At 42.3% G+C, this 24,499-nt stretch overlaps 1 protein-coding gene across 4 annotated transcripts; it reads right to left on the reverse strand.

The window, feature by feature from the left end:
* Positions 1-987: 987 nt before the first annotated feature.
* snx9b (sorting nexin 9b) lies at positions 988-20,301 on the reverse strand. Of its 4 annotated transcripts, XM_015947294.3 has the most exons (19): positions 19,451-20,301; positions 17,783-17,869; positions 14,962-15,036; positions 14,079-14,210; positions 13,537-13,614; positions 12,036-12,183; positions 7,335-7,464; positions 7,158-7,242; positions 6,103-6,228; positions 5,145-5,262; positions 4,932-5,062; positions 4,743-4,846; positions 4,555-4,658; positions 4,341-4,418; positions 4,149-4,225; positions 2,503-2,592; positions 2,287-2,401; positions 2,102-2,193; positions 988-2,024 (listed from the first exon to the last, which is right to left on the reverse strand). In XM_015947294.3, the coding sequence occupies exons 1-19, from the start codon at positions 19,460-19,462 to the stop codon at positions 1,977-1,979; spliced, it is 1,830 nt and encodes a 609-aa protein (XP_015802780.1). In that variant the 5' UTR covers positions 19,463-20,301; the 3' UTR covers positions 988-1,976. The 4 variants fall into 4 exon arrangements, with proteins under 4 accessions (XP_015802780.1, XP_015802782.1, XP_015802779.1 ...); XM_015947296.3 differs by lacking the exon at positions 13,537-13,614; XM_015947293.3 differs by having other exon boundaries at positions 988-2,193.
* Between the last annotated feature and the right edge of the window lie 4,198 nt (positions 20,302-24,499).

Here is a 24,499-nt window from a genome sequence, read left to right on the forward strand (position 1 = left end):
GGCTTACTTTTGTGCATTTAAACTTCAGCCGCCACTGATAGTTGTTAAAAGTTGTTAAACCTGTGCATATGAAACAAAAAACGCCTTTTGTTTATCGATGTATTGTGAAAAACGGAAGTTGTGCTCGCTCCTTTTCCTGTTGGGCGTTTGTAATTTCTGTCCATTTACTGCGGAGGTGCTCCGGCGTCCGGCAAAAATAGGATCGATTCTATTTTTGCCGGACGCCGGAACAGAGGGCGGCGCACGGCGCCGCACTGCCGGAGCACGGCCGCAGTAGTGGAATTGCTCTGATTGACTACAACGGGACCGATTTTGCTCCGGCGTTCGTGTCGGAGCGAAGCGTAGGTAGTGGAATTTGGGGGTTAAAGTTACAGAGCCCCTAAACGGCTCATTCTGGAAGGTACTGAAAACATCAAGAATAAAACTGCTGAAATTGCTTCACGAGACGGATTTAGAGTACAGAACTTCATGAACGTGTTTGGTATGGACCACAGAACTATTATAACATATGTAAAAATATATTACATATGTACAAGTTACACGTCGCCTTTAAAAAAAAGAGAAATGAACAACTATTTGTTCTTACTGTAGTTTGTGCCAGATAATGACTAAACAATAAATTACATGTTTTCTATAAAAAATATGTGCAAATAATTTTTGTTTTATAAAAACAAAATTCTGAATTCAAATATATTTAGCATGCTACAAAACTTAAAATTATGTAAAATATTTCATTCTAAACTGAAGTGAAAGACACTTTAGTGTCGGGTGAACTCTTAAACAATATGAATAAATAGGAAAAGTATTTGTGATATTTCTGTGAAAGAAAGACCTTGAGTATTTTCAAAACCAATTTCTAACATATTTCTAACATTTCTCAAAATCCATTAACAGACAAAGTTGTGGGTTTAAATTAAAAAAGGGTATTTTAGGCTCAAACACGTCGCTGCACCTGATCGCAGCCACCGGCCAAATGAGACACCAAACTCTTTGTACAACAAACTGATTTTTATTCTGAGCCACGTCCAAAACTAGACTCAGCCCCAGTGAGGACATCCCAGTGAATACAAATCATTGTTTAACAAATCAACTGTTGCTCCTTATTCAATGACACTATATTTCTATACATAAAATATTGTAATGACAAAAACAGGCACCTGACAGCTCAATTAGAATACATATTTATATAAATTTATGCATATATATTTAAATGTATGAAGCAATAAGAAAACAAAAATTAGAAGCCAATTGAAAATGCAAAAAGCAAGAAAGTGGCATCATTGTCGACACTTTTACCTCAAACAACGATTCTAGTTCTTATTTCACATTTTCTTCTGTCATAATGAGAGAAACTCTGTGTGGTTGTAGATACAAGTAAGGGGCTGGAGCTAATAGGAGCACTTCTTAAAGTGGAGGAAGATCATTCAAGTAAAGCGGGAAGAAGGTGGAGTTTCCTGTTAGCTTTTGAGGAAACACGAGAGGGGAAAAGGGGGTAAGGCACTGCCAGCAGTGGACATGAAAAGGACAATAATTTGCTTTTGTCTGAATTCATAAAGAAACGTCGTTGACTCAGGCTTTATGAACATTAATGAACTTCTTTGTCGTCTCCAGTGAGAAATCAGAAAACAGCTTTGGGATCAGAAAGTCATTTAACCAGGTTTTGCAGACAGATGCCGTTTCCTGTATACCTGAAAAGAGCCTAGCATTCCTTCAGCAGGGTCAGGTGTGACGTTTTCACCCTAAAACTCGTCTATTAGATTCTAATATCACAGTTTACAAGGATGATGACTTCCTGTGTTACAAGCTGAGGAAGATGAACCGGAACAAAGGGTTTATGTACAATCCTCCAGCCAATCATCGTGTAAGAGCGGCGGTGGGAAGCAACAGGAAGAGGCGCGACGGTTGGCACAAGCAGGAAAAGATGAGTAAAGGAGCAGACGCCATCGGGGCGGTTTAGTCCTGTAGTGAGCCGCCGCTCACATCGTAGTGAACTGGCTGTGTGCTTGTCTCAGCTTGGCAGCGATCTGCGGAGTCCCAAAAGAAACGTTTCAGCCATAAAGTTTACTTCAACACATTCAAATCTACCTTTTGAGGCCTTTACTGTCTCGTAAAACGTGACTTGCTCCTCCAGGTACAACTGCATGACCCTGTTGTAGTCGTAGATTCGGTTGTTATGGAAGTGGTTCATCTCAGCTGAGTAGCAAAGAAGAGAAATCAGAGGAGCTCAGACTACGTAGGATGATAAACCGCAGCAGGGATATGTCTCAGACGGAGACAGAGTCTTGCCTTGTAAGGCGTAAGACATGGTGCTGAGACGTTTGGCCATGGTGCCTTTTTCCTGAGCGGTGATTTTATTGGTGCCCACCAGCTTGTCCCCCTCCTTCACCTTCTCGATCGCAGCCTGGAAGAGGAAAAACTCTTTTATTTCACCTGTTATTGCAGCGGTTTATGAAGCATCGGCTGATTTAACGTGTATTTCTTGTGATAAAGGTGAGTTTGTACCTTATGAACTGCGATGGTGTCTGGGAAACATCCTAGAAGACCTTTGTACTCATTGTTGGTCTCCATGAGGAAGTGAAGGTCTTTCTTTGGCTAAAAAAAAAAAAGAGACAAACAAGAAAAGATGAATGTAAAAGGGAAAAGGTGAGATCCTCGAGTAGGAACTGAAAATAGGAACAAAAACAGCCAAGTTTATCTCCAGGGCAGGAAGTCGTGGAAGAAGGTGATAAGAGAGAATGAAGGGAAGTTTTAAGTCACTCAGATGGCAGCCACACGGGTTCAGATGGACAGCGGGTAATCCACCTGCATCCTGGACCAGATGAAGTAAATATGTCCATCACTAAACTAGTCAGCATCAACACAAGCTTACCAAATGAATCCTTCATCTGGAAGCTGCTGAAGACACCAAAAAAGCCAAAAAACTTTATTACACACGACGACCAAGTTACCCTTTTATTTTATATTTTGCATCTAAATGGCAAAAAAGGGAAAGAAATATATAACACAAGAATAATAACTGTAAAACTATGTGTTTTTACTTTGTTGGCAGACTTGAAGTGTGTGTTCACAAACGAGAGGAGTTGCAATCACAGAAGTAGGGAGAGGGGCTTAAGGTGCAGTGAATTTTTCCACCTCTAGATTGTGTCCTCTGACAAAAATGACAGATTTCTGATTTAAAACAGCCAGATTGTTAAAGCTGCTGAACACGTGTCTAATCCATACATTTGCAGTGGTTTCTAGTAGGAATAAATGCCTAAATGTAAAACATACTCTGGGGCAGAAAAACACCAGTGCACCATTTTAAGGTGCTGGAAGTGAGCCACATCACTGCTGAGCTTCAGACGGCAGGTATTGGAGTCTTACTCCTGATATTTGGACATCAACTGACTTGCAATGTTGATGTTTTATCTCCACAAACATCACAACACTGGAGGAGTTCTGCTGTGTGGTGGAGTTGCTAATGCTAACGATTAGCTTCTAGTAGCTGAGACGTTCTCTGCTGTTTCCTGGAGGCTAAACCAACAACAGCCTTCCCCATCGTGAGTCAAGATGGGTGAGTCCATGAATGTTGAGCGTTTCACTCTCTTTAATCAGAATCTAATGCAGGAGATAGGTGTAGGAGACTATTTTCATGTTCAGTCTGCATGAAAAACTCAGATTGACTGATTATAATCAGTAATAATAATTAAAAAAATGTTTTTCAGTGTTCCACGCCTTTAAGGAAAACACTGACGAGTGAAATCAGGAGTAATCTAAACTTTGTACTGTGGTGCAGAATAAAGAGAAACAGGTTTACAGCTAATTTAGCACATTTTAAAAACGGCTGTGTTCAGGAAACATTTAGAGATACAGATGGTGTTAACTGCTGAGCTGAAAAACAAAGTCTAAGTGAAGCACTGAGAACCTTTAATAATCACTTACATATCTGCTTTGACAGAAAGCAGAAGACATGCAAATAACACTGAAAAAAACCTGGACAGAACTGAAACTGTTGAATCATTCTGCTTCATCTAAGATAGACAGACCGTCGTTAGCAGAAGAGACAAAGCCACAGAAATACAGCCTGATGTGGTTTGGACCTGAAACTGGGCCAGCTGCAGCAAAGAGAACTCTGCTACTTCTTCACAACGTTTCACATAAGAACCAACCTGTTCTGCCACCAACTGGGCGATCTCCTCGTACGTTTTCCCCGCCGCCGTCAAGGCGTCAGTGAGAGTGGACTCACCTGCAGAAGAGCAGGAATGAAGACGTTAGCCAACAGCATCTGTGCACCATTTGTAGCATCTGCTTGTCCTTAATTCTTTCTTCGGACATTTCAAAGGAAAACCTTTCCTCCGTACCTTGGTATCCACTGCTGGTGAAGACAGTAGACATGTTTTGGAAGGCTTTTCCTATTCTCTGGTATTCTTTTGGCAAAGCTGGAAAAAACAGCAGAGGGTGGATTAGTTCAAGTTTACAAAACACTGATGTTTTTTTTAAAAAGGCGTAAATAAAAATTAGAGTCTAAAAAGAGGCGTGGCCTGTGTGCGGTAAACACTCATTAAGTGAACGTACGTCCTGTGCATCTCTTCCAGTGCTCTTGTCCCACCGTCAGGATCTCCTTCACGCTGTCGTCCATGGCTTTGGTAAACCGGCTGAACTGTTCACATTTCTTCTCCCTGTCAGAGAAAAATGCATGAGCTGAACTTCAAACACGACGTAAATCACTGCTTCATGAGGTCCATGAGCTTGATTTAACTCACACATCTAGAGGATCCAGGTCTGGAGCTTCAGGCTCTATCGTGCTAAAGATCATCACTCCAACCGTCTCATCCTTCTCTGCTTTTCTCTTGCCCGTCTTCCAGTCCTGCACCAATCATAGCATCTTCTCAGTGAGGTGATTAATGGCAACTACAAGCTAATGCTACACTTAAAAAGAAACCCCATCGTACCTTCTCATCCTTGTACGTGAGGAAGAGCTGGAATACTTCGCTGCTAGAAATAATCGGGTGTCTGCACATCCTGGTCATCCAACCCTGCAACCGCTCCATACGCATCTTAATAAACTCTTCTTCAAAACGACCTAAAACCATCGAGAATAGTCTTTATTCATTTGTAACTGAAACCTCATGATGAACCACTTTAGGGTGGGGTGAGGAGCTCACCTGTCACCTGCTTGTCCGGTAAGGACGGTATGGGGATGGCTGACCCAAACTTGTCCAGGAGCCTCTCATACAGCCAATCAAAGTGCTTGTATCTATGATTGACGGGACGATTTGTGGTCTGCAAACCAAGAACAAGGAGCAGGTTAGTAAAAATGATATAAGGTGGTTAGGATTAGCGATGGGTACCGAATTCGGTACTTTTTAAGGTACCGACCAAATTCCATAGTACCGACTGAGCACCGATTCACGTCATTTCAAACGGTGCCTCGTTTCGGTACCCGTCGTTCATAAAGAGAACTTGCCAAGACAGCTGCGCATGCGCAAGAGCGTTATGTCGTCGCTCGCTGCGAGCGAGTTGTAAACAGAGCAGCATGGTAGAAAGAACGCACGCTAACGCTTGGGTCCACTTCACTAAATGTGATGGGTAATTGGGTGATGATGAAACCAGCGACAACGATCTAAGTGAGACATCCTCATCTTAATCTGCTCGGGTAGGTAAATAAAATGTTTAAGATAACGTTAGCTTGATATGTTAGCTTCCATTGCCGCCATTGTTATCAGCTAATGGTGCGTTCGCTTTCTCTTCGGAAATTCTAACTTCCCAGTAGGAAAAATCAAATGAAAAAGGACAGCAAAAGGAATGAAGATACACGGTAAATTTAGTTCACAGTAAAGATGTTTGCTTCAGTTTAATTATCAGCTTATAAAACTACAAGGACGATGTTAAAATACAAACAGTTGAATGTTATTTATCGTGATATTTATCAATTATGGTCATATACTGAGAAAAATATGTATTTTATTATAAAAGAGAATTAAAATATTAAACACTCAAAAGTATCTAAAACTGGTACGTTAGGTACCGGTATCGATTCATAGGTACCGGGACTTTGTACCGGATCGATTCAAATGTCAAAGGTACCCATCCCTAGGGATGGAAACGGTTCTGCATGCTTACACTGGCGGTGATTTGGTACTCGATGTAGCTCTTGAGGCCGTACATCTTTGAGCCTTTTTTGGGATCAGCTACGACACAGTCCAGCTGGGTGTCGGGGTAGGACCACACTGGGCCGACCTCTCCCATCTGCACATGGAACAGACACAAAAGCACACACAAACACGTCAAACTTAAAGGCACACTTTGCAGTTCTGCTTGCTTTAAGCACCCCGTAGTGTCCACTATTAATCATCGGTGGTCAAACCGAAAATGAAACCTCCTCGCTGTGCGTTTGTCTTTTTAACACCTTAATCACTAAAATGATAAATGGTAAATGGCCTGTATTTGATATAGCACCTTCTAGAGTCCTGGAACCCCTCAAGGCGCTTTACAACACAATCAGTCATTCACACATTCACACACTGGTGGTGATGAGCTACAGTGTAGCCACAGCTGCCCTGGGGCGCACCGACGGAGCCGAGGCTGCCGAGCGCTGGCGCCACGGTCCCTTCGACCACCACCAGCAGGCAACGTGGGTTAAGTGTCTTGCCCAAGGACACAATGAGAGCGACAGACTGAGCGGGGCTCGAACCTGCAACCTTCCGATTACGGGGCGAGCACTTAACTCCTGTGCCACCGTCGCCCACTAAATTAAACAAATCAGCTGAAACATCTCCACAGCCTTCATTATGGTCCACAGGAGTGATTCATCACTAAATTAAACAAACCAGGTGTGATACCGATCTCAAACATGCAGGAAATGTCCTGGAACCAGACTGCAGCACCAGGTAAGTCCGCTCCATTTTTCTCTAAGTCCAACAGGTGGCGGATCGCCAGTCTGAAGTTGCAAATACGGTATTCTGGCCACAGAGGGCAGTGGGGGTCTGACCACCTTGTAAAGAGTCATTTTAGCACATACTGGCTCAAGAAAATAATTGAAAAATATGAAAGAGTTGCATATGGGAGGGAGAGGACCGGTGCTGTGTACTTCAATCAGATGAAGCTAAATTTTGTACTTTTTTAAATCAATTGTACAAAATTGTATCAATATTTAAGGAAAACTAACATAAACCTACATATATTGTCAATTTCTCTTTTTCTTTTGGAAGCTGCTTGCAGAGAAGGTAGAGCTCAGGACCCGACTTGGAGAAACCTGGAAACCTGTAGAAAGAAAAAAAAAATCTTCACTCTTACACCTTTTTGGTGTTAAAAAAATACGTGGACAGGTTTTTCTCTGCCTCATAACTCCTCACTTATTGAGGGATATTTTCATCGATGTTCCTCCTCTTTGTATCGCTCCACTTTCTCCTGACTCGGATTCTGCATAACCGCCAGTGGACTTCATGTCATCCCATTCATCGTCCCACTCGTCCAACTCGGCGCCTGCGGAAGGATTCACGAGTTGTTAGTGTCATACAACACAAGACCTTAAAGTTAACTTTTTATTGATTCTTAAAGGGAAACAAACCAGGTTTCCTTCAGATTAGTTTGTTTTTACTGAGCTGAGAGCATGCAGCCTTGTGGAGCTTGTTGGCCTCAATAGCCTGAAACCAGAGTCTAGCTATAACAGTCCACCACATTTCAGTTCTGGTGTTGCAGTGGGTAAAACTTGTACCTGGGTACGGTTGTTTATGACGGTATTATAAAAAGCACACATGCATCCTTTGGTTGATGCTCACACAGAGCCTCTAAATCAGCTGCCAAAATCAGTTTCCACTTCTCAGTTTTGCACAACAGACGTAAGTGGTTCAACCTGATTTTCTGACAATATTTGCACTGAAAAGGTTGAAAAACTCTAATTTGATCAGTTTTCTTGCATGCATTTAGTCAGATTAATGCCAAACACAAAACCACACATCTGAGTTTACTTTTTAATATTAACACAGTAAGAACTGAGGCTGTATTTCTGCACCTCTCTGCAGAGATACAATGCATTTCAATACAAAACACTTGAACAAACACGTTTTCATTTTACAACACTTAATGAGGTCATTCTTAAATTTCACACGCTGTTAAAAACAAAGAAATCTTTTATAGCTGTTCACACACGAAACATCCACCAGACAATAAGCGAATACCTGTGTAATCGATAAGGTAGGGGTAAGGGTAGATGTCTCTGACTAAAAAGGGGAAAAGGAACAGGTTATTTTTCTTCTCCCAGCAACATTGTTTACTTTCTCCTTTCAAAAAAATAAGCGGAAACTTTAAAATCCAGATGAAGCGACTTGTCTATGAGTCATTTAGTGAGTCGAACTTTTCCACAGGAATTCTGCCCAGATGGCAGAGTCCACATGCTGGAGCAGCCCAGAGTAGGACTTCTAAAAGGAGACATTAAAGTAACACTGGACAGTTTTAACACTTTCAGCAATTCCTTCAAAAGTAGGTTTGAGTGATTGACCATCTTCATCCTGAAAAGGCCTCTGCAGTAGAGCCCTGCACTGAAGCCCTAGGCCCTCGGGCCAACGACTGTGTAATTACCTCGGACACGGGCCGGGCGCTTTTATTTTTAATCGAATTCATAACAAAAAAAGAAAAGAAAAAAATGAAACACTTGAACACAGCAGCACCTGCCTGCTTCTCACGCACCGGCACCGTTAACTCAGTTAAGGTTTGTGTGGTTTATAAATGCGCCTATATAAACGAATTCTCAAACTGCTGATTGAAACATGTGCCCCTATTCTAATATGCCATTTTATGTCCACTTTGATGTGTCAGAAACCGTTTGTTTATTCTCATGAAAACGGCAGCATTCTATTTTTCTGTGAATAAATTCGCTCTGCAGTTAAAAAAAAAACAGCATTCATTGCGGTTTTCTTTTTCTAACTGGAGAGCGCATTTTCAGAGCGGCAGATTAAATTTACAAACGCTATTATAATTGGGGGCATTTATTTAATCTGCCGTTCTGAAAATGCGCTCTGCAGTTAGAAAATTAGAATGCTGCTTTTTTTTTCTAATTGCACAAGAGCGCATTTTCAGAGCAGATTACATTTACAAACGCATCCAATTAATATAGTGTTTGTAAATTTCATCTGCCGCTTGAAAAATACGCTCTGTTAGAAAAAAAGCTGCATTGATGCTGTTTTTCTTTATTTCTTTTTTTTCTTTTTTTTTTTTTTTTACTGCAGAACGCTTCTCGCAGAGAATTAGAATGCTGAGCATCCTATCACGCTAAAACATTATGAAAGGTTAAAAAAAAAAGTCGGGCTTGGGCTCGGGCCAGAGAATCCTGAAAACCTTTTCGGACCGGGTCGGGCTGGGGCTCCACCCCCTCGGGCCGGGCTGGACACGGGCTCTAGCAGCCCTCTGCTGACCTCATACTGCACTTAACGGTTTTGTGGAGCAGGTAGGTGTTCTAGAGGCTGCATGGTGGTGCAGTGGTTAGCACTGTTGCCTCGCAGCACGAAGGTTGCACGTTCGAAACTCGGCAGCGGCCTTTCTGCGTGGAGTTGCGTGTTCTCCCCATGCATGCGTGGGGTTTCCTCCGGGTACTCCGGTTTCCCCCACAGATCACAACATGCCCTATAGGTTATAAATTGTAAGTCGCTTTGGATAAAAGTGTCTGCCAAATAAATAAACATAAACATAAAATTAGAGGGTGCTCTTTACCTGCTTTATGGCTGTTAGCTGTAATGCTAGTGGTTAGCTTTTTCGATTCACTGATCATCAATAAAAAGTAGTAGAAGAAAAAAAGTTTGTTTGTTGTTGTTGACATCGTGGCTGAGCCCGGAAGTAAAAGTAAGAGAGTAATGTCTTCTGAGGCAAAGCAAATCACTAAAACCGGAGTGCACATCATATTAAGAGGCTAATGTTAGCGTTAGCTCGTTGTTAGCGCTAGCTACAGCAGGGTTGTTTATAATTCCCCTTTCAACCAGCAGGGCAGAGAAGGAAATGATGAATGACCCGCACTTGTATAGCACCTCTCAGAGTAAGGACTCCAAAGCACTTTACACTACAGTGTATCATTCATCCATTCACACACTCATTCACACACCGATGGTGATGACCTACGATGTAGCCACAGCTGGCCTGGGGCGCCTGACAGAGGCGAGGCTGCCGAGCACAGGCGTCACCGGCCCCTCCGACCACCACCAGCAGGCAAGACGGGTTAAGTGTCTTGCCCAAGGACACAACAGCAGAATTCTCTGTCCGGAGCCGGGATCGAACCTGCAACCTTCCGATTACTGGACAACCCGCTCAACCTGTTGAGCTGCTGCCACCCCAAACAGCTTAGTGTTACTTTAAAGATCTAATTTATATTGTGACAAGTTTAAACTTTATTTTTATGAGTTATGCATGAACTACTCATAATTTAATTTTATGTTTCACTGGCCTAAAAACACATTTAAAGCCGGTAAAATATTTCATTCCAAGCATCCTTAAACGTTTTTAAAATGATGTCTTTTAAAGAATTTGGTCCAGAAACTGGATTTTATAATAATAATGACAGGTACATTCACCAGTTTGGGTACATTAGCGTCTGTTAGCGAACCAGAAATAGCCGCTGTGGGTGAAGCTCTGAGACAGATGTCTTCTACAGGAGTTTATTTAATAATGAATAAACACATTTGCAGATTCACCAAAGACACACGCAGCTTGTTTCTTGTTGCTACAGATGCAGATCACATGCTCGGCTGTTTCAAACAAGATCTTTGACTCCTATAGGAGGACAGTTTATGGGGCTTACTCCACAGAATACAGCCACACATCCACATGACTATCCATTTAGCTTCATTCAAATGTATTATCTTTGTTTATGGTTCCAGAGAGCATTCCAGCTGAACATAAACACTTTATAAAGCCAGTTAAGTAACGTTTACAACATTGGTGTGAGTTGCCTTTCTTTGGTGTTGCTGGAATCTTTAATAAGTAAAGGAATTAAATTTACACAACTAATAGTCAGATCGAGCTTTCGTGTCTCAATTATTTTATTTAGTCAGGAATTTCCTTCTAAGTTTTCATCATTTCTAGTTTATGTCAATATTATGTTTTTGTAACCATAAAAAATTCAAAGTTAACAGTTGAAAATAAAAACTAAAAGGATGAATTTGACTTTTGTGTGCCACGTATTTAATTGAATAATCAATAAATTAAGAATATTGATATAAAATAGTTACTGGTGGCAGCCTTAGGTATGACACTGGTTTAACCCCAAAATTCCACTACCTCCGCTCCGGCACGAACTCTGCAGCAAAAACGGTCCCGTTGTAGTCATTCAGAGTTGTTCCACTACTGCAGTGCGCCGCCCGCCGTTCCGCCATCCGGCAAAAATAGGATCGATTCTATTTTTGCCGGACGCCGGAGCACCTCCGCAGTCAATGGACAGAAATCACAACCGCCCAACAGGAAAGGGAGCAAGCACAGCACCCGTTATTTCACAATAAATCGATAAACAAAAAGCATTTTTTGTTTCATATGCACAGGTTTAACAACTTTTAACAACTATCAATGGCGGCTGAACTTTAAATGCACAAAAATAAGCCATAAAAAAGTTTCCACCATCAAAATAGTCACACTTTGTTGATCCAAACACTGCTGATCTCTCAACACAAATGATGGGCAGATTAAACTGTTCATTTCGATGCTTCTCCCACACAACGGGTGTTTGGATCTAACTTCCGCGTTTATTGCTCGGACTGTATCGCAAGATCTCGAAAAACACCGCGCATGCCTGTTTGCGCACCTCAGGTCTCTGCACCGGAGCGGAGCCGTTGTAGAATGGGTACCAGTGAAAATTGAGTTTGGAAGCGAGCGGCTGCGGAAGGCGGGGGCGGAGCGGAGGTAGTGGAATCTTGGGGTAAGTCTGCTATCCATGACAGCTCAAAACATGCAACTAAGCATAACGTCCTGTTAACGGTCTGATGAAATGAGTTCTGCAAAAGGAAAGGTGCTGCATGAAAAGACCAGGAATCCACACATACAGTTTCAGCTCCTGAGAAAATAAAATCAGTTTTCACCTGGGCCTTGGTACGCCTGAGGGTGGCCCTGCGATGCAGACCCCCAGGGGTCAGCGGGAGTGCCCTCAGGATTGGACGCCCAGTTGTTGTTGAAGCCCCCTGATGAATCTGCATTCCACACCGACCAGGGATCATTGCCATTGCTGGCCTGTAAGACACATAAAGAAGAAACTGTGAGGAATGAAAGGCAGGCCTGTACTGGAGAAAAAAAAAGGGGTGGGGGGGGGGGGTGGGGGGGACAGACAGAGTCTGTTTCATAAGAAGTTGACAGTTGTCTTAAAACAACATGCTTTTCCAAACACGTGAGCAGATCTGGCCCACAGCAGGGACACACTCTGAGAGATAACTCATCGATGTGCTGCAACTGCTAACGAACCTCTAACAGGACTGACGTGTGCACGTTTGGAATATGTTAGTGTTGGTGATCCCAAAAACGCACAGCATGCTTTAAAACTCGCAGGCAAAGGCATGCAACAGTGTGTGTGTGTGTGCGTGTTGCAGGTGAAAATGACCATAACCCCGGGTTTCCACAGGAGCCGTCAGCAGCACGTTACTGCAGCAGCACGTCACAGCTGCTGATAGGAACCGCTGTGGTCAACAGAACCTTTTCCACTGGAGCCGTCAGCAGCCGTCAGCAGCGCGAGTCGGCCGCGTCTCAGGAGCAGCATGTCGCGGCCTTTACGCGCCGGTTCTATTTTCTACGCGCGACGCCTCTGAAACGGGTCAAGTTCGACATTTTTGGGGAAGGAAAGACAGGAAATCGGACGCGGAAATGGAGAGAAGCTCCCGAGATTTTCAGAATAAAGAAACGTACTTCCTTCCGGTTGCTTCACTTTTAAAAAAGGTTACTAACTGTGCGGCCCTGTGAGAAGTTATCACCTAGCTAGCGGTCTCCTTTGTTTTTCAGGTCCGTATTGGCGATTATAAAACGGACAGAACATAAAACACAAACCATGTTGTAGTTTTCTCCTGCTTGTTGTTGTGTTTACTGACGAAGTCACGTGCTCGGTCGGTGACAGCTGCTCCCCTGCTGCTACGCGTCTCGTGGGAAGGGCCAAGCAGCAGCTTACGCAAGCAAGACGTGCTGCTGCAGTAACGTGCTGCTGACGGCTCCGGTGGAAACCCGGGGTAATACAAACGCGGTTTCAGAGCTGGAATGTCACCAGCAAGGGAACAGTAATGCAGCTAGAACTTCGTGTGTGGAGTTTAAAAAATAAATCAACACGTGATTGGCATTTTAATAAATTATGAGAGCAAAACTGATTCAGTTGTGTGAGATTTAAGGAGATGACTGAATAAATGGTGCTAATTCACATCATTCAGAGTGGATTTGATTGGTGTGATGTGTGTGTCAGCACTGATGTGAATGAAGAAGGCGAGATCATGCTTTCTTTGGTTGTTTTTGGAAAAAAGCAGACCAATCAGATGGTTTTGGGGTGAGGGGTGAGGACAAGAAGGCTTGGACTAATGCCTCTTGCTCACCCCCCCAAGCGGCGGTTACCTCCTCAGGGGACGAGAGAAAGGGGGAAAGTGGGGTGTCGGGGGAGTCCGGCAGGGCACTCAAGGCCCCAGCATCCACCTTGAGGGGAACAGAAGGTGACATCATCACAAAGCGCCTGCGGTGCAGGTGAATACTGAGTGGGGGTGAAGCTTGCAGGAGTGTGCTCAAGTACAAAAGCTGACACATTTCCTGCTGTGGCTCCTATTTTTCACTGATCCAGCAGTGTGCACCCTTTTTTTTTTATTTCTGGAACTTCCTGGCTGCTGAACTCCAGCGAGCTCATTTCCTTCCTGCCCGGCATTACTAAAGCTAAAATCTGCTATGGTTGGAAATAAGACCTCATACAGCAGCCACTCTCACTTCTGCATCTGAGGTTCACAGGAACTGCAGAAACATCAGAAGAATTTGGTCATCAACTTCTACTTTTGTGGCTTTTCCTCCAACGTCACCGCTTCACACACGTTTGTGAAGAACCTTCAGCATGTGGACGATTACACTTTATGTGTCTGAAGTGTGGTTTCAAGCACCAGCTCCTTCATTACCTGGTTTTGGGCGGGCGTTGACGCAGGTGCAAATGCATCGAAGATGGATAGATCCTGCGATGCTATGTTTCCTACACTGGGAGTAGGTGCGGCGGTTCCCGCTCCTTGGAATGCAGGAAACTGCTTATTGAGCTACAGAAAAAAGGGACAGACAAAAGAAGAGAGATTTAATGATTTCTAAAGGAACAATCCACGATGGCAACATAATCATCTCCTTGGCAGTCCTCTCCTGGATTTGCAAACAATGACAGCACAAGCTAGCGACCAACGCACATGCTTCGCTGCTTACGACTGCAACTGAGCTGGTCTTAAATTTGTCATTAGAATAAAACACAGAAAGTCTCGGAATTAAGATGTCTTTATTTATTTCAGACCATTCTCTTATCTGTAAACCTTTAGAATTTGGACACAGAATCAAAAAAGAATCTGGTAGAAGGCAACACACATCCACATGAAGCTGGTGGTTTCCATCAGTCTCTCACATGTAAACACAGACACGACCTGCAGAAAGTGTTTAGAGATAAGCTAAACTGTTAGCATCACAGACTCGACTTTTAATCAGACTTGGCATCCAAATGATGAGGTCAGAGTTACTGAACACACACACACAAAAACACTATAGTCAGCAAAATCTCTGAAGGAGCCGCATCCTGTTATGAACGTCAGGCAAGAAACAGCCAAACTGTGTGTGTACACGAGCCCAGATAACACCAAAATAGCACGTTAGAGCGCAGATTAAAAAAGTAAACTATATTTGTGCTCTGATCCTTCGCCTAACGTGTTAGCCTTAAAACATACAACAACTGTTATTGTTGTAGTTGTTGCTGATAAAGTACTGTGTGTGCTGTAAAACATCTGCTGTATCACTATCGGAGAATCTTACCTCAATGTAATCTTCAGGCACCAGTCCAACCTGCCCTTTTGAGTTCTGTGCTTCAATCCAGCCACCTCCGATGCTCTGAAATAAAGTCAAAACCAGCTAAACGAGTGTCTTTAATGGACACACACCAGTGGAAATAACATTATAACTAGTATCTGCAACTCAAAGTGCACTGCAGTTTAGTGCTCTGTGTTCATCCCTAAGAGCACATTTTATATCCAAGTTCTCACTATTTTTCCACACCAGGTCAATCTCTGTTTGAAGTTTGACACCTAAAGCTCTAATTCACTCAATTTTTCGATATATTTGCTGTGGTATGTAGGATAAGTTAATGTCTTGTGAGTTGTTCTGTATGGGGAAAAAAAAAGCTCTGGTGCACCCGTTTCAGTAAGTAGAAGTTAGCCGGAGGAGCAGAGAGCAGAAAACAACAGGACTTGGAGTCTTACTCATTAATATCCATGACATATGATCATATAGTCAGAGATAGAAAGTCATTTTGGATTGAGATATTGTGCTGTATGGATGGTTTGGGGATGAGGATCAGCACCTCCAAATCTGAGACCATGGTTCTCGACCGGAAAAGGGTGGCTTTCCAACTCCGGGTGGGGGGAGAGGTCCTACCTCAAGTGGAGGAGTTTAAGTATCTCGGGGTCTTGTTCACGAGTGAGGGTAGGAGGGATCGGGAGATCGACAGGCGGATCGGTTCGGCGTCTGCAGTGATGCGGACGCTGAGCCGATCTGTCGTGGTGAAGAGGGAGCTGAGCCAGAAAGCCAGGCTCTCGATTTACCGGTCGATCTACGTCCCAATCCTCACCTATGGTCATGAGCTTTGGGTAATGACTGAAAGAACGAGATCGCGGATACAAGCGGCCGAAATGAGTTTCCTCCGTAGGGTGGCCGGGCTCAGCCTTAGAGATAGGGTGAGGAGCTCGGACATTCGGGAGGGACTCGGAGTAGAACCGCTGCTCCTCCTGATCGAAAGGAGTCAGTTGAGGTGGTTTGGGCATCTGGTCAGGATGCCTCCTGGACGCCTCCCTGGGGAGGTGTTTCGGGCATGTCCTGCCGGCAGAAGGCCCCCGGGTCGACCCAGGACACGTTGGAGAGGTTACATCTCCAATCTGGTCCGGGAACGCCTTGGGGTCCTGCCGAAGGAGCTGGAGGAGGTGGCCGGGGAGAGGACGGTCTGGAGCTCCCTAGTTGGGATGCTGCCCCTGCGACCCGGACCCGGATAAGCGGAGGAAGGCGACGACGATATATGATCATCTCGCCTCTGATTGGCTAACAGTAACATGACTCTTCCACTGCCTTGATTTGCTCTGCAACGTTGATGTTTTATCACCCAAAATAACACAAGCCTGAAGGAGTTCTGCCATGTTGTGGAGTTGTGAATGCTAAAGTTAGCTTCTATTAGCCGAGACGTGCTCTGCTCTCCTGGACACTAAAACAACAACAGCCTTCCCTGTCGTGAACCAAGATGGGTGAATCCATGAAGGCAAATTTACAGTGTGACGTAGATCTGTAAGTCTTTTCTGACCCGACCGTTTCCTCGTCTATTTTCCACTGGCGGCTAATGCAGGAAATAGAGGTAGAAGATTATTTTCATGTTCAGCCTGCCTTTTAAACTTCGTGACTGTTGGTATTTAAAAGATAACAAGTACAAAACAGTTTCTTAGCGAACTTGCTCTTTAAAAAACTACCTTGATTATGTCTTACGATTATTTTTTTAAAGAGCGAGTCACCCCCTACCAGAGTATTACTCCACTCCCACTTCATGTTAGAAAAATGCAACAAATGCTGTTGCCTAGCAGACCGAGAGGGCGGAGCCGCTATCAAATACACACACACACACACACAGGCTCACAACGACATTGTGACATCATATGGTAACAGCTAACGTTCTAGGGTACCTGTTAGCCAATAGCGGTGGCAGATTTAAATTCTACTGCAGTGCAGAGTTTTTACCAGACAACGGCACAACACAGACAGTTTTAGGCAGAACATTTAAATTTTAACTAAAATGCACTAAAGTGAAAAACTTTTGACTACATGTGTCTGCAGCACGATTAGACACGCATTCATATAGTTTATCAGTAAAAAAAAGTTGATTTGGGGGTGACTTGCTCTTTAAATACATGACTAAGAAAGGCTTTATTTATGTTGGTGAAAAGTTCGGTTAGAAGTTCACACACTGCTTTAATGAGAAGTTATAATGTCGTTGCTCAGCAGAAGCACCGTCTGAAGAGACTCGCTATATATCTACGGAGACACCAGCCATTTGAGTTTGTGGGAAAACAGCCTTTAACTTTAATGAAACACCTTTATATCTATCACGTTTGCTTCATTAAATTACCGTCTTCTCTCCTTGAGTTAAGCATACTTTTTCATTACTCTGAACTCCCAAAATAGAGCTTAAAAAGTTTGGACGATGCCCTTCATTTCAAGGACATCTGGGCTGATAGCTGAAGAACAAATCAGATCCACAACAAAACATTTAGATAGAAGTGAGGAGTTTTGGATAAAGCCAGGAAACAAAAACCTAGTTAACTATAAACCTACCCGCTACAGGACAATCTCACCAATCGATACAGCTGCTCCTGATAGATTAGTCAACTATGCAGGTCAGTAAACTTTGAACTTTTGGCGACCTACAGCAGTGACACCATAGTTGCTCAGGTTTTATAGTGACAACACTTCATTACGACGTGAGATCATGTGTTCTGTAATGTAGTGTGCACACAGAGACGCAATTATAAGGCCAACAAATGAATAAATTATAATGTGAGCATCTGAAATTCTGCATTTTAGGAGTTTCAGTAAAATTTACCTGGTTGGTGATGGTGACGGTCTCACCTTCTCTCACTGTCAGCTCATTGTTTCCAGGCTCAGCTGTGAAGTCGTATAAAACCTGTGCCTGAAAAGCAATCAAGAAGGAATCCATTAAACCCAGAGGATGACTAATGGGACTGGTGTGTGTTTGTGTGTGAGCTAACACACGCTGGAACACTTCAAGGTCTTTAGCAAACTACTATCAGCAGGGGGAAAAACAGGCCAAACTAGTTCTTTTAGTCACTTTCTGAAGAGTGATTACAAAATTCCAGGTTTAACTGAAGTAAATCTGGTGTATTACAGCAGCCTAGACGTTCTCTCACACTGACCCACATCTACTAATATGTTCTTTCCCCCTCAGCAAAAGCAAACACACATTATTTATTCATCAGCAGGAGAAACTTCTCCCTGCAGGTCGTGAGTCTCTAAAAGAATCAACTAGTAATTGTTCATTAACCAGAGAGGCTGAATGCAAACCAGAACAAAGATTTTACTTTATGCCCACCTCCAAAAAGCCGGACAGATGTTTTTAATTACATAAAGGGAAAGTACCTTAGTTCTGCTAACATGGCAGAGTAATCTTCCTTAGAAGGTGCCATGAAAGCTTATGCACAGATTTGCTTTAACTTGAAATTCCACTCAATTTGTGTTCTTGTATTATTTTAGGTTTTTAGTTTTTGCATGTTAGATTTTCTATATTAATTATTAACGTACATTTACACTTATTTGTCAACTGAATAAGGTTTACCTAGCTTGAAACGGCACACATATACTAGTTGGGATTATTTCTAACAATATTTTTAAATGTATCAAACAAAAACATTAATTTTGCTAGCTTTAGCTAGAATTTTGCATTAAAATATCAGTATTTAATAGGATTTTTCCCATGAAAATATAACTATAATGATCTGAAGAAAATATGTATAGTTATTATATTAAATAGCATATTTTAATTTCACCACCATGGGAGACAAAATTGTATTTGCTGAGTTTAAAACATCAACCAGTTTTCTTTATCTTTAAACGATTAAATTAATAATAATCCAGCTCAAATTCTACATAATGTTGTATGCATCTACATTTTGCCAAATAATAAACTATCTAGTACTAATTGATCATTTAAAAAGCTTTCCAGCAGGATGTAGCTGCAAAATATGAAGTTCATTGAAAAGAACTACAAATATACCATCAATTACCAATAAAATGTTTAAAGTAATGAATAATTGAAAAGATACTAAATTCTATCTATTATAATTTAAATTTATATGAAGTTTCCTGTTTATCTGAGTAATATCTTCAGTTTATAAAGCTAAAATGACTTATTTAGTCATGCTTTGACCACTTCTACTAATGGGCTACATTTCCCAGAATGCAACTGGTGCAGCAGTGACCCGTAACGGGAGGTAGTAAAATGTCACAAGACACTTTTTACTGAGACACTTTCTCCATGTTTAGCATAAAATGAGACTTTTGTGTGTAACACACAAGCATGTACCGATTACGACGTTATTATTAGTCATGTGACGTGTGTAGTTCGCTGAGTGTTGACTAGAGAAACTACAACTCCGAACATTTACTAAACAACTGTTGTCAGCTGAATCTACAGCAGGCTGTTACAGCTAGCTTAGCAGTATGAAAACACCCCAGAAGAAGTTAGCAGGCTTACCTTTAACGCCATGGCGGCAGCATTGATTAATTATTTAAAAACAAACCAAACAGGCCCAGCGGTTTTCAAGATTTCCAGACCTCAGCTGGTCATTTCCCCCCCTCCTCCTCTTCGTCCCCGCTGTTCTTCCAACTGAAGGCGGACAAAAATACTCCTCTTCGCCCCGCTCGGACAACGCCGTGACACAGATAATAACTTATAAAAACGGGTTGTTGTTTAAGAAAACCGAACAAGGTGGGAAATAAAGAAGGGTAAAGGAGAGGAAACTTGTTCAGGGAGAAGTTTGAACCGCGCAGAGAGCTGCTGACAGCACAGAGGAGGGAGTGACCAGTGATAGGGTGAGAAACCGGAAAGGTAGTCCAGGTCCAACATGGCTCACAGAAATAAAACAGGGTTAGTCTGAGAAAAAGAGAATGAAGTGGAAATGTCATATGGAAAAAAAACTTTTACAAACTTTATCACTTCTATAGACAACTGGAAGCTCTAAAAGCTCTATAATCGTGTTTTAACCCATACGTATACAAATGAACACGTTTTAATTGTGATTATGGTTTTTTTGTGTGCTTTATCCTATAGTTTATATTTTTTGTAAAACCACGTTGTGTACTGACAGTTCTGTAGCTGACAGCTCAAAACGAGTGACCTCACCCTGAATCCATTTCTTAGTGTCAAGTCGCCCCCTGCTGGTTTTAAATTGTCTTTACACTGTACACCAAATTTTCAAACGAATGAATGAATGTGTATTTTGATGCATTTCTGCACATTTGAATCAGTTGTGCATTCACAGCAGTAAGAGTTTTATACAGTCACCATAATCAAACTAGACAGAAGCTAGTGCTTATTCACGCATATCCCGGTTTATTTGCGGAATACAATAAAAGAGGTACATCTAAATTAAATGATTCGCAAAGTAAGAAGAGATTAAAATAAATGGTAGGATGTTCTAAACTGATCAAATTTAAGTTCTAGAAATAACATCATAACAAAATTAAGCATGGACATTATGTGACATGTTGGTAGGAAAATATCAATATGGCAATACATCGTGATATTTTTCCCAGCAATATCGATATTCAAAAGCTGTGTATCGAAAATATAAGATAAGATAAGATAAGATAAGATAAGATAAGAACAACTTTATTTATCCTGAGGGAAATTCTTGTGTCATGTACATGCTCAAAGCAGTCGGAGAGACAAAGGAACAGGTGAAATAGAAATATGATATACAATATATACATAAAAAAGATCTACAGTAGTACCATGTAGGATAGTGCAAAGCAAACAATCGCATATCTCAATAATTAAATACATGACTGCATCCTTGTGAATAAGTAATTAAGCCGTCGGTGCAGGCGATTCACAAAAGTGATTAAAGTATTGTGTAATAGAATATGGGTTTGTAGCAGCATATGATATGATGGGGGGATAAAAACATATTTACAATCAGAACTCTTGGGTAATATTGCACAGTCAGTGAGGGCACAGAGTAACCTAGGTAACAGTATTAGGAGAATCACCTACAGGGTGAGGAAGAGTTAAACAATCCTATTGCCACCTGTACAAAGGATTTCCTGTGGCGGTCAGTTCTGCATTTCGGGGCAATGAGTCTTTTCCTGCTTGTCCTTCGATGGTCCATCATGTGGGCGTGCATGGGGTGGGAGGGGTTGTCCATGACAGAGAGAAGCTTTTTTAGCATTCTCCTCTCGACATCTCCTCCAGGTTCTCCAGTCTAACACCCAGGACAGACCACAATATATCGTGAATTTTCCCCCTGCAATATTACATCTGGTTGTTAACATCTACCAGGAGGTCTGAACATATTACACCAGTCCTACGTGCCTTGCATTGGCTCCCTGTTTTTTATCGCATCAGGTTTAAGGTCATCCTGTTTGTGTTTAAGGCGTTAAACACAGGGGCTCCTAAATATCTTTCCGATATCATCCACCAGCATGTCCCGGTGCGTTCCCTTAGGTCAGCTGACCAGAGATTACTAACTGTGCCTAGGTACAGCCTGAAGTCCCGTGGTAGTCGAGCTTTTTCAGTACTTGGACCAAGTCTCTGGAATGAGCTGCCAGCTGATGTAAAACAGGCCACGTCATTAGAAACTTTTAAAGGAAGACTGAAAACACATCTGTTCTCGCTGGCTTTTGGACGTTGAAGTTGGGGGAAGTAGGCCGGATATGGACTGTGAACTGGCACTCAGGTTTTTGTTCTATATTTTAAAATGGATTTCTTATTGTATTTTTATAGGATTTATTACGGTATTTTACAGGGATTTCTTAGTGTATTTTAATGGATTTATTAATGTATTTTAATGGTCATATCTCTGTCCTGTTGTGTTGCATTTTATTGATGTACAGCGCTTTGTTTGTCCATTTTGGCCATGTGAAAGCGCTCTATAAATAAAGTTGACTTGACTTGACTTGACATCTATATTCAAAAGCTGTGTATCTAATTTTTGGAAGAATTTACATGCAAACGTGTGTATTTTCTTGTCTTTTTGTGCAATTCAAACACCGACCACTAGGTGGCAGCAGTGTGCAATGGGTTTTGTTTCCACCATTGAAATGTAAATCCCTCTGTTATGGTTCAGATACTTAATTTTAAACATGTTAAGTATCAATTTGGACTGTTTATTGAATTTACCTACGGTAAATTCAGTCCAAAAAATTGCTAATATAGTCTGACAGAATGTATCGTGATATATTGTGATATATCGTATCTATCGTGATACGTATTGTATCACCAGAATTTCGCCAATACACATCCCTGATGACAAAGTTAGGACAAAAGAATAATTTATAAAAGAAATGAAATGAAGTTGTAGTGAGATAAACTAAAAATAAATGAGGTAGAAATGGTAAAATGACTAGTAAAAGGCCTGCATTTGTAATTTTTCAACTGTCTTTCATCTAATTATACATTCATCCTTAATTTGAAGTTTATTATTTATTCTGATGGTTTTTGTATTGGCGCTGATGCTGCTTGTCCATAAAAAGCACATTTTGCACAGCAAGCTAGAGCTTGTAGCATGTTAATCTACATACTAATCAACACTGTTTTCCATCAGTTGTTAGATTCTGAGAAAAGATCCAAACGAGTTAATAATGAAGCTTCTATTATATATAAATATCTAGGATATTATATATTCGATAGAAGTTCATATGCCAACGAGCTTGGTCTAATTTTAATCCAAAGATTAATGTTTGATTTAAGACAATGAAATTTAATAGCGAAAGTTTATTTATTTAATCAGAAGATAAAGGAATCTTTGCTTTTTCAATAACCAGAAATACACACCATTCTATGTTTAATTTCAAGAAGAGAGTCAGGGTTTTTAAAGTTAAGAATTTATTACTAACGCTTTAAAAAAATGACAATTCAGAAATGACAATTTTTGAACAGACAATTTGATATTAAAACTTGTTTGAAGGCAAACCTGTGACTGAATGAAAGCTAAATTGAAAATGCAAGTTTTGGATGCGTGAATGTTCTCAGAAGGTTTCTTTCAGAGAGAGAAGCACCTTCTGGGTTGGAAATGATGGTTTTGCAGCTAACTGAGTTGTTTCTTAGGAAGAACAGCATCAAACACAATCTGTCAGAATGTCTACCTCACCCAGTATAGGAGACCCTCTTCTGGATCCGAGATGTCAGGTGGAGATGGTTTCCTCCAGGCACGAGGTTGGTAGAAGGACCTTAGTGCGGCCAAATTGGTCCTGAGATGTCTCCTTGGGTCACTCGACTGGTGGAACGATTTGCGTCTCAAAATCAATAACTCTGAAGGAGTTTTGCATCAGCTGGTTATCGTTGCATTTATTCAGGGCAATTCTATCGGCGTGACAGAATGCTTAGTAGAGATTCGGGCGGCCGTTCCCTTGTCTCCTCGTATGGTTCATGAACTGAACTTTTGCTGTTGGAAATTTAGTTTTACCAAAACCCTCAGAACACGCCCACTCTCAGCTTCAGAAAGCTTGGTCATGAGTAAAAGACATGTGATGATGTTACCCTTACCCTGGATATCCCTTCTGAATGAGGCTGGTTACGTGCAAGACGACCTTCTAGTTTGCTGAACAAAATACATTTATACTGAACCAGAGATTATTTATGATGATTGTAATAACAGTAATAAAGTCAAGAGTTTATTAAAATTATTATTTAAAATTCGTCTTCGTCTTCGTCTTCCTCCGCTTATCCGGGTCCGGGTCGCGGGGGCAGCATCCCAATTAGGGAGCTCCAGGCCGTCCTCTCCCCGGCCTTGTCCACCAGCTCCTCCGGCAGGACCCCAAGGCGTTCCCGGACCAGATTGGAGATGTAACCTCTCCAACGTGTCCTGGGTCGACCCGGGGGCCTTCTGCCGGCAGGACATGCCCGAAACACCTCCCCGGGGAGGCGTCCAGGAGGCATCCTGACCAGATGCCCAAACCACCTCAACTGGCTCCTTTCGATCCGGAGGAGCAGCGGTTCTACTCCGAGTCCCTCCCGAATGTCCGAGCTCCTCACCCTATCTCTAAGGCTGAGCCCGGCCACCCTACGGAGGAAACTCATTTTGGCCGCTTGTATCCGCGATCTCGTTCTTTCGGTCATTACCCAAAGCTCATGACCATAGGTGAGGATTGGGACGTAGATCGACCGGTAAATCGAGAGCCTGGCTTTCTGGCTCAGCTCCCTCTTCCCCACGACAGATCGGCTCAGCGTCCGCATCACTGCAGACGCCGAACCAATCCGCCTGTCGATATCCCGATCCCTCCTACCCTCACTCGTGAACAAGACCCCTAGATACTTAAACTCCTCCACTTGAGGTAGGACCTCTCCCCCGACCCGGAGGTGGCAAGCCACCCTTTTCCGGTTGAGAACCATGGTCTCAGATTTGGAGGTGCTGATCCTCATCCCAGCCGCTTCACATTCGGCCGCGAACCTACCCAGCAAGAGCTGAAGGTCAGAGCTGGATGAAGCTAGGAGGACCACATCATCCCCAAAAAGCAGAGACGAGATTCTCCTGCCACCAAACTCGACACACTCCACACCACGGCTGCGTCTAGAAATTCTGTC

The sequence above is a fragment of the Nothobranchius furzeri genome, chromosome 2 (genome assembly GCF_043380555.1).
Source record: "Nothobranchius furzeri strain GRZ-AD chromosome 2, NfurGRZ-RIMD1, whole genome shotgun sequence".
In the NCBI taxonomy this organism is placed as follows: Eukaryota; Metazoa; Chordata; class Actinopteri; order Cyprinodontiformes; family Nothobranchiidae; genus Nothobranchius; species Nothobranchius furzeri.

Bases quoted from the DNA above. Each gene is read 5' to 3' on its own strand.
- snx9b (XM_015947293.3), bottom strand. The intron at 6,229-7,157 runs GTAGGTTTATGT...TTCCATGTGCAG, and splicing joins AAGAGAAATTGACAATATAT to ATGGGAGAGGTCGGCCCAGT. The intron at 2,593-4,148 runs GTTGGTTCTTAT...TTTTTTTTTTAG, and splicing joins CCCAGTTGGTGGCAGAACAG to CCAAAGAAAGACCTTCACTT.